The 10,447-nt window shown below is 44.5% G+C and overlaps 1 protein-coding gene across 4 annotated transcripts; it reads left to right on the top strand.

The window, feature by feature from the left end:
• The first annotated feature begins 1,504 nt into the window (after window positions 1-1,504).
• Window positions 1,505-10,090, top strand: LOC120860507 (cytochrome c oxidase assembly factor 6 homolog). 4 transcript variants are annotated; one of them, XM_040236342.1, is made up of 4 exons: window positions 1,505-1,666; window positions 1,710-1,740; window positions 2,410-2,569; window positions 9,769-10,090. In XM_040236342.1, the coding sequence occupies exons 3-4, from the start codon at window positions 2,426-2,428 to the stop codon at window positions 9,862-9,864; spliced, it is 240 nt and encodes a 79-aa protein (XP_040092276.1). In that variant the 5' UTR covers window positions 1,505-1,666; window positions 1,710-1,740; window positions 2,410-2,425; the 3' UTR covers window positions 9,865-10,090. The 4 variants fall into 4 exon arrangements, with proteins under 4 accessions (XP_040092276.1, XP_040092277.1, XP_040092275.1 ...); XM_040236341.1 differs by lacking the exon at window positions 1,710-1,740 and adding an exon at window positions 1,896-2,074 and having other exon boundaries at window positions 1,523-1,592; XM_040236340.1 differs by lacking the exon at window positions 1,505-1,666 and adding an exon at window positions 1,896-2,074 and having other exon boundaries at window positions 1,717-1,740.
• The last annotated feature ends 357 nt before the right edge of the window (window positions 10,091-10,447 follow it).

Raw genomic sequence — 10,447 nt, 5'->3', positions numbered from 1 at the left:
TTGTCAATGTTATTAGTCTTTTCCCCCTAAAAAATCGACTTTGGATTTTAAAAATCTACTGTATGAAGTGATGTGCTAGTGCACTGGCTCTGAACAAAATAAAACACTATCTTGTTTGATTTCCAGTGTGAAGGTTCCCGTCAGAGGCAGTTTCAAGCTAGCAGTATGAAACTACTGATCATGGAACTGGGAAGAGGTGTGCACAGCTGGCTCTCAGGACAGGCAGTGTCTGGAAAACCACTATCTTATTTCTCATTTCATTTCTGCTTTTAGCATTATTTCCCTCCTGCTGCTGCTGCTGCTAAGTCGCTTCAGTCGTGTCCGACTCTGTGCGACCCCAGAGACGACAGCCTACCAGGCTCCGCCGTCCCTGGGATTTTCCAGGCAAGAACACTGGAGTGGGTTGCCATTTCCTTCTCCAGTGCATGAAAGTGAAAAGTGAAAGTGAAGTCACTGAGTCCTTCCTACTTTCCTTAATTTTGCTCTCCTTTTTTTAATTTCTGGAAAGGGGATGTTTAGCTAAAGATCTTTCAGCCTCTTTCCTAGTATACTTACTTAAGATTGTAAATTTTCAAAAAAAAAATTGTAAGTTTTCCTTTAAGTACTTCATTAGCTTTATTCTACAGGTGTTCCTATTGTATTTTATTGTTTGGCTCAAAGTATTTTCTCATTATTACCATTATGATTGGCTATAGGTTATATGGGCTTATTTTTATAATTCTTTATTGATTAACATATGCTTAAAAAAACACATGCCGAATGACCTTTAAAATTTGTTGAGAGTCACTTTACAGCTAGGTATGTGATTGATGTTGGTAGTATGTTCGCTTTCCAAAACACCTTTGCTTTGATTTCGGTTGTTTTTCTGAGAGTACTCACTAGGTCAAATCATTTTATTCAGATTTTCGTTATCGTTTCTGATTTTCTTTCGCTTGTCTTAACAGTCACTGGGGAAGGCTTGTTAAAAATCAAGAAGAAAGCCGCCAAGAGTTCAAACAAGGACAACGTAATGGATGATGTTAAGAGATGTAACCAGATCAAACCTGAATCAGGAAACCGGGAGTTTGGTACCTTGGATTCTCAGCTTAGTCACTTATTTGCAATATGTCCCGGGGCGTCACCGCCTCTTTCTGGGGGCCATTTCTTTTTTTCTTTTAATCTAAGAAGCGAGGAGTTAAGCCCTCACAGCTCTTTGAGGTTTCGTCCCTCTCTCGCCTCAGGTGCCAACTTCCACAGAAAGTCGCCGTTTCCGGCAGGGCTCGCACACGAAATCTTCCGGCCGGCGCTTGGCGCAAAATGTATAAAAACTTAGATTCACGAAAGGAGCACAGTTCGTTAAAATTACGAAAAACTGTAGGGCGACAGACACTGAGATATTAATAAAACCAAGGCCACTCTGAGGAGTGACCGGGTCCCACCCACTTTTCACCTCCACGACCCCTAGGACCCGCCGCCCTAGCCGGAGGAGGCCCGGAAGTCACTCCGACACATAAGAGAAGGGAGCCGGAAGTCCCGCCCTCCTGGAACAGACCGGTAGCCCGTAAGGGTCATTCCAAGGCCAGCGAATTCGCTACGTGAATTGTTTCCTTGAGGTGGTGGGGTCTACGTGACTTGCCCAAGCGGGCCAGGAGACAGTGCGGCGCCACCTCGGTCCCACGCCCTTCTTCCCGGGTTGTTGGACCGCGTGATTCTTTCCTCCCGTCGGCGCCGGAGGGAACCTGGTTCTGGGCGGGCGGAGAGGTGGGCTTGCTGGCGGGGCCGAGTGGGGCGCGCCCTAGAGGCTATGGAGCCGGGAGGTGGCTGACTCTCCGCGAGCCTCGGGCTTCTCTTCTGCCAGACGAAATAGCACTCCTTGTCCTGCTGGTGATTTTGCCCTCCTGCATTTATTTGTACAGCACTTTGGTTCGAACAGCAACCCTGTGAAATGGGCAATGCTACCCTCGTTTTACTGATGGGGAAATAGTCTCGAGAGAATACACGCGCTGGCTTAAGTGAAGGACCATGTGGGAGCCGGAATCTAACAGCGGCTTTCTGACACCAAGCTGCTACGTCAGCAGTGGAGCAATTACATGGAGTAAGGGATAAGCTTCCCCTGCATGCACTGGAGAAGGAAATGGCAACCCATTCCAGTGTTCTTGCCTGGAGAATCCCAGGGACGGGGGAGCCTGGTGGGCTGCCGTCTCTGGGGTCGCACAGAGTCGGACACGACTGAAGCGACTTAGCAGCAGCAGCAGCGAGTGCTCTTGTGATAACGTTCCTGTAGAACTGATTAGTTGTGGTCGCGTCATTGAAATCCGGAGGCAAAGCTTAAAAAAGAGGGGGTCGGAGGGAACGACAATATCTTTTTCTTTGGCTTGCCTTCTCTGGTATTATAAGTCCTTTGTTAATATCACATATTTTGGTTGACAGCTTGAGCCCGCTAGGAATGGCAGCCCCATCTATGAAAGAAAGGCAGGCTTGCTGGGGAGCCCGCGATGAGTACTGGAAGTGTTTAGATGAGAACACAGAGGATGCTTCTAAGTGCAAGAAGTTAAGAAGCTCATTTGAATCAAGCTGTCCCCAACAGTGGGTAAGTTACACTTGCACATGTTGCTGTTCACTGTCAAAATACATAGAGCTTAGAGTGAGTGGTGAACTATGAAATGAAGCACCCTCTGAGGTGTGTCAAGTCAACAGTTTCTGTGAGCAGCAGAGAAAACCTTGTCTGGTAATCCAGGCTTGTTTATGTACATATCGCGCAGACCTTTGGAAAATGTTACCTGACTCTTTAAAGTTCCTTGAAAAACAAACTGGGGTCTGGACTCAAGACTACTGTGAAAAATAACCACAAAATTCCAACCCCCTAAATTGGTAGATTTTTGCAGGATCTTCTTTTTTTAAAAAAAAAGATTTGTTTGGCGGTCCTGGGTCTTGGTTGCGGCTTGTGGGATCTTTATTTGTGGCACGTGGGATCTAGTTCCATGGTGTTGCTTAGTTGTTCAGTTGTTTCCAACTCTTAGAAGGAAAGGGCAGCCCACTCCAGTATTCTTGCCTGGAGAATCCCATGGACAGAGGAGCCTGGCAGGCTACAGTCCATGGGGTTGCAAAGAGTCCAACAAGACTTCACTTTGACTTTCTTCTTTACAAGCCCATGGATTGTAGCCCTCCAGGCTCTTCTATGCATGGAATTTTCCTCCTCCAGGAGATCATCCCCACTCAGGGATCAAACGTACATCTCTGCATCTCCTGCACTGCAGGAAGATTCTGTACCTCTGAGTCACAGGGAAGCCCTCTAGTTCCCTGATCAGGGATCAAAAGGTCCCCTTTGTTGGGAGCACAGAGTCTTAGCCACTGGATCACCAGGGAAATCCCTTTCCAGGACCTTCTGAAGGGATAGTATTTAATCTTGGGCAAGAGTTGGCAGATTCGTTGTCCTAGAGCTGCTGTCAGAAATAAAGCTTTCCCTGTTGGCTGCTCAAAATCATGTGCTCATATACCTGAAACACGAAGGAGCTTAGGGAGTAGAAGAAACAGAATGGTCGCATGGTGGATTCTGCCACCAGCCACTCCAGACGCCTCGCTGACACACGCTCATGCTCTGTAGGGCCTGTCCTTCAAATGCGAAGGGGTGGAAAAGGCACCTACCATCACCAGGCTCAGTAAGTGCTTGATGCTCTTCACCAACACCCTTTGAGTTGGGTGTTGTTGCTGTCAGTTTCTGGAGCAGACAGCAGAAGCCCAGAGCACTGCAATAACTTGCTTGCTCTGTATTGGTCAGTAAGTGGCAGAACCATAGTTCTAAGTCAGGTCCAGCTGGCTGCTGTGAGGTTTGAACTTTGATTTGGTTTCTCACCATCATGCTCCTCCAAACTTTACCAAGCAGTTTGAGATCATTTTAGAGATGAAGTGGATTTACGACCTTCACCTTTTCACACCTCAAATTTTTAGATGAAGAATCTGAGGCTTGAAGACCACAAGAAGGCTGTGATGGAGGGTGGGGATGAAGGCATTGAAGAGATAGTTGCTTTAGATGAACTCTGTGTGTGTAAAAGCAGCACAGGGTAACCTGTCCCGTGGGATTACTATGACAATCAGATGTCTAACTTGACATATAAGCTGAAAAGTGATAAATCAGGGGCTTGGTGATTGGGTTAGATAATGACTTGGGCAAGTATTATACATCTCTGGTTTTCCCATTAGATAGACGCACAGAGACTTAATTCCTAGTTTACAAAGTAGGTGGAAAATGGGGGAGTTTGGGCCAACATCAAATTCCTTCACGGCCTGGATACTGTTCCTGCCTGTGCAGCAGGCCCTTCTTACTCTCTGCTCACTGGCTCTGTGGTCACTTAGAAACAGGGATGTAGGATGGGAGTGATGGAGCCCTTTGAGGTGAGTGTCGGCAGGTTCCATCTGCCCCCTTCCCTACCCCACATTTTTCCAGGAGAACCTCTTCACCCTGAGACCTGTCTTTTGACAGCCTAGCCAGGATTTTCCACTCCAGGTTTACATGTCAGAATCATGTGGAAATATAAAAAAAAAAGACAGCTATGTCTCAGACCTCATCTCAGATCTGCAAACTTCTGGAAGCTTCTTTTAAAAGGGCTCTGGCTCAACAGGTGATTCTGGTGGATAACCACAGCTGGAATCACTGTCTTAGCCCCTTTGAAAAGTTACACTTCAGTCTTTTTTTTTTTTTTTCCCCTCTTTCTCCCCACCAAAACACACTGCTTTTTCTCCATCCTAATGGCTAATGGACCTTCCCATCTCCCTGATTTCAGGGCAGCTTCTGTTCTCAGCATCATAAAGGGATTTTACTGTCAGCCAGTGCTTTTTTATTGACGTCTCCTCCACTCATACGTAGGCCGAGTGCCATGGTGTGCAGGCCCACCCTCTCGCCAGGTTCCCGCATGCTAGTCACAGCTAACATTTATTAGTACAGGCTCTGGGCACTTCAGGTGCATCGTCTCTATAATTTATTCCTCACAGTAGCTCTGTTACCCCATTTTACTTCTGAGGGCACAGGTCATGTGTAAGTGCAGAGCCTGGATTCAAGCTCAGTAGTCTTGAGTCCAGACCTCATGCTCTTCTCTGATCCACATCCTTTTTTTTGTCCCTGTCATGCAAGAAAAGAACCCGTGGATTAGGCTGTGCAAATCTCATGTTCTAGAAACTTAGTCATAATGCAAGTTTATTTAAATACAAAAGCATTACCTCCTTGGTGGGCTTCCCTTGTGGCTCAGCTGGTAAAGAATCCACCTGCAATGCTGGAGACCTGGGTTCGATCCCTGGGTTGGGAAGATCCCCTGGAGAAGAGAAACGTTACCCACTCCAGTATTCTGGTCTGAAGAATTCCATGGACTGTATAGTCCATGGGGTCGCAAAGAGTCGGAGACAACTGAGCGACTTTCACTTCACCTCCTTGGTGGCGTTCTTCCTTCGTAATTCACTCCCCTAGTTTTCCTTGTCTCCAGCAGCCATAGCTTTTTGGCAGGCTTTCGTGTGTCTGTTAAATCATACCCTATAGAGTTCCCTTCTATGCTGCTTAACTTTCCCAAGCCAGTCTTACCTGCAGCCATGGTGTTGAGGCCCAAATCTACATCCTCTCTAACTCCAGAGCTTCCTATTTGGATGTTCTCAAGGACCAACCTTGACCTCTGCATATACACGAATGAATTCTTCCTCATCTTGTATCCAACAGGCCTTCCTCACCTGCTCCCCACCTCAGGCAAAGATACTAACATCAACACAGTCCCAGAGATGAGTGTCAGGCTCCACAGAGGGAATTGTTGAAGGACTGTTCTCAGGAGTGAAGCAGGGTAACACAACACCCCTGCAATAGGGTCGGGTTCAGTGTGCTTAAGGAACAGCAAGGAGAAAATAGAAGTTAGGATATGAGGCACTGAGAAGCCTAGGACCGTGGCTTTTCCTCTGAGTGAAAAGCTTTGGGTTCAGCGTAAGGAGACAAGTGAGGGTATGAGGGGGATGATGGTCAATGAAAAGGTGGTGTGATCAATGGATTGTTGGCATCAGGGTCTTAGAAAGTGAAAAGGGAGCGTTTGGAGAATGGAAATGCTCAGAATTGGGGTTATGGTGTGGCTATACTTGTTGGTAAAGGTGAGGACTAGGCTTTGATTCTGGCAGTGAGGTAGGTTGGAGGAAAAGATCATTTAAGAAAGAGGTCAAGGAGCTGAGAGGCCAGGGTTTTGAAAGGATCAACCACATGGATACTGAAACCATCTGAGTTATGACATGAGTGTTGTTAGAGAAAATGACAGCAACCTAAAAAGTTATAGATGCCTCCAAGAAAAAAGGGGTGTGGGCAAAGTAGTCAAAGTAACTTCTGCTGCATTTGACAGGGACACGCACCCATGGAAAACCTTTGTCTTCTGCAGACTCAGTCTATGATTGAGCTGTCTTTTCTAGCCTGTGCCCTCAGGTTTTTGCTCCCTTTTCACCTTTGCTTTCTACTTGAGACTTGTTGAAGTCTTACCCAATTGCCTTAGATAAAAATGAAAGATATTTCCAGAGATGTGTATGAGAAGGTGGAGAGGGTGACAGGGAGGGAGGTGATGGGGTGTCCTCTGAGTGCATTTTATGCGAGATGCTATGTTTGCATTTGCTTTAATTTTCATTTAGTCTTGTGAGGTGCCATCGTATCTCTTTTATATAATAGGAACTGAGGCTCAGAGAGGTGAAATACTTTGTTCAAGATCAGTTAACGAGTAAAGTGGTGGGGAGAGGATTAGAACGGAGGTCGCTCCGATTCCAGAGTTTGTGTTCTTTCACTTAGCTGAAGTCACAGACGAATAGTAAAGATAAAAGTAGAACCAAATAGAGATTTACAGTGAATGCTTCTATTGTAAAACACTAAAAAACCAAATTTGTTACATAATATGTAGGCCATAAAACTAATATGTCATCACAAAACCAAATTACTCTTCCCTCCCTCCTTGCTTTGGGCTTCCCTGGTGGCTCAGTGGTAAAGAATTTGCCTGCCAAGCAGGAGACGTGGGTTTGATCCCTAGCTTGGGACGATCCCCTGGAAAAGGAAATGGCAAACCACTCCAATATTCTTACCTGAGAAATCCCATGGACAGAGGAGTCTGGTGGGCTACAGTCCATGGGGTTACAAAGAGTCATACACAACTTAGCAACTGAGCAAGCATGCTCATCCCCTTGCTTAGCCCTTTCATCAGTTTGCCTTGTATTATGGTCCTACTTAAAGTTTCCTATTGGTTCTTTAACCTAGGAAGGAGCAGGGATCAGATCTGTCATTCTAGCATCATCCAATGCAGCCTTCCACAAACAGAGCAACTGGACAGCTATATCTATCAATTTGGATGGCATCACCAACTCAGTGGACATGAGTTTGAGCAAACTCCAGGAGATAGTGAAGGATAGGGAAGCCTGGTGTGCTACAGTCCTTGGGGACTGAACAACAACGTCAGCTTTGGATATTGTCTTTTCCTTATCAACCTTTGAAATGTCTCAGAAATTCCAGTATTTCGGTATTCATGCTACTATACTGCGTCTCATTTAATGGCTTAGAGGACACTGGCATTGTGTGTATACAGTGCTTTTCAAGGAATGCCTGCTGATTTGTTAGCCTTTTTGGACATTAGCCTCATGGAGGTGCACATGTTGAGGGCCTTCCACTGTTAACTGAATCAGGTGGTAAAGACTAGAGAGAAGAGATTTTCAAGCAGAGTCTGGTATATGAAAGGCATGGAAGCAAGACGCATGAGAAATCAGCACACTGGGGAAATGGGGTAGCTCTGGGTGGCTAGCATTTCAGGGGTTGGTGGTACACCCAGAGGACAGACAGGTGGGCAGAGATTTAGTCTTGAATAACCTCGTTTGCCTTACAAACAAGGAGTTTGGATGTTGCTCTTGAAGGCAATAAGGATATCTTGAAAGATCTTTAAACAAGCAGTGACATGATCAAATTGAAATTTCCAAAAGATACTTGGCAGTGGTGTGACAGGTGGATTGAAGGTAGAGAAACCAGTTATAGAGCTGTTACAGCAATCCAAGTGAGAAGTGATGTGGGCCTGTATTGTAGCGATCAAGATGGGGAAAGAGATCGCAGCATTTGGGTGGATAGTGATGCAGTCACTGAAATATGGGACAGAGGAGGAAAACATGTCTGTAGAGAAGTAAGTTCTGGACAAGTTGGGAGTGAAATCTAAGTAGGACCATTAAATGGAATTATCCCTTAGGCAGTTGACAGTGTAACAGGAGAAATGCAAAGCTCTATTGATTTGCCACAGAAATGTTAAGGACATTGTCTACTTCTTCGTCTGATATCCTTTACGTATGACATCGGTCCCCGCTCAGTCAGCCTAAGGCCGCCAGAGGTATGTAGTCTGACAATGAGATTTATTAGCATGCTGTGGCCAGGGGGCCCATGCACTGGAGTTGCTGTGGGCATCTCACCCAGTGGAAAGGAGTTATCAGAGGGCTTGGGGAAGGGTAGGGTTCAGGTGAAACTGAAATGAAGTGATGCTTTCATGGGCTCTGTGTATAAGCAGGCCGACAACTCCGGACTGAGAAGTGGACCCAGGGTCCTATTTCCTACAAAGATAAGTGCTGAATGTCATATGCTCAGAAGTCCCTTACTTGAAGTCCCACACCTGAGCTCCAGTCAGGACTACTCTGTGTCAAAGTGCCAGTCAGATCCCCCAGGTAAAAGTGGGGGTGTTTCATTTTTACCAAAGTAACTTCAAGGAGCAAATTTCTGATAGTTTGATTTTGGAGAACAGTTTTTTGGTGAATAAGAAAGCGGTAGTCACTCAAAGGGGTTTCTTAGGACAGTCTTTGCCTGCAGTACGTCCTCTGGAGGAATGTTAATGTTTTTTATCCCAGCTTGAGACAGGGCAGGGCAGATTTTTACGTTCTCAGTCTAAGCTCATTTTTACTTACTTGGGCTCCACTGAAATATTCAACAGTTAAATCCTAAGAAAAGTTTTTCTATTCTGATAGTGAAAATGTGTGTCGTATCCTGCCTTTGCCTTGTCTGCAGAACAGCTCAGATAAAGACACTGAAGATTTTGTGGCTGGCCTTGATTTTCTACTTCTGTGATTTTACTGTTTCAGGATATGGGGCTTTAAGATACTCCAGACTCCCTGTGACAAGAGGAGGATGTAAATAGAAATAATAAAATGAAATCTTTAAGTTATTAAAGCTTTACCATCAGTTTCCTTATTCATAGTTCATACATATAATTTTTAATTATGTGTGTGTCTCCTTAAATGTATGTTTCTGGATAAGATAAACTTAATAAAAATATCGTGACTGATTGGGTATTCCCTGGGGGGCCAGTGGTTAAGACTCTGTACTGCCACTGCAGGGGGTGTGAGTTGGATTCCTGGTCGGGGAACTGAGATCCCATATGCCATGTAGTGCGGCCAAAAATAAATAGAAATATCATGGCTGGTAAATTATAAAGCTAATTGAACTCACAGTTGATAGGAAAAACTTGTACAGTGTCTTCAGTCATGAGGTCTTGTGACCTGAGAGTTCTGTGGACCCTCGTGGCACATTTTACGTGTCTAAGCACAGATACACTTCTTGAGAAAGGTGCACCGCATACTCAAGTTCTCAGCAGGGTTCATAACCCAAGAAGGGTTAGAACTCACTGGTCTACACTCCCTTTAGAGACTCTAGAATGTAAATTACTTTGGCTACTTACATAATTTATATTGAATAATTAATTACATTTAAGTCTGTTCCTTGTGTTTAATCTGTATAGCTTACCCTTATTTCAAATCCTTTTCTCCCAACAGATAAAATATTTTGATAAAAGAAGAGACTACTTAAAATTCAAAGAAAAATTTGAAGCCGGAGATTTCCAGCCTTCGAAAATGACTGCACAGTCCTAGGCTCTTCCTGAACAGTTCAGAAAAGTTGATATTACTTTTTCTGGACGTTCAAAAATGCTTTGACTCTGGGACAATAGTAGTTTGAATGATGGCAGACACCAAAGCCTGTTTCATATATATGGTTCTTAATTTAAATGATCAAGTAACAAGATTCCATTATTCAAAGTATGAAGAATTGAAATAAAATGATATGAAATATGCTTAATTTAGTAAATATATATTTTAAGAAAAAATTAATTATAAAAACATGTACGTGGGGAATAGGCAAATGCTATAAAAGAGATATATACTGAAAAAAGTAGATAATTTACATTGTCCTGGGAGTTAGCATTTTAATACAGCCACCAAAAAATGAGGAATTGAAGGTTCAACTTCAGATATACAGGTAATATAATCAAGACCATCTACAAAAAGTCCTTACAGCTAATATAGTTAACGATAAGACAATGAATGGCTTCCCAGGGGGCCTGGGTAAAGAACCCTGCTGCCAGTGCAGGAGATTCAGGTTTGATCCCTGAGTTGGGAAGATCCCCTGAAGAAGGAAACGGCTACCCACTCCAGGATTGTTGCCTAGGAAATCTCA

Source organism: Oryx dammah, unplaced genomic scaffold (assembly GCF_014754425.2).
Source record: "Oryx dammah isolate SB20612 unplaced genomic scaffold, SCBI_Odam_1.1 HiC_scaffold_11077, whole genome shotgun sequence".
NCBI classification, from domain to species: domain Eukaryota; kingdom Metazoa; phylum Chordata; class Mammalia; order Artiodactyla; family Bovidae; genus Oryx; species Oryx dammah.
This window is presented reverse-complemented; position numbering and strand designations above follow the sequence as displayed.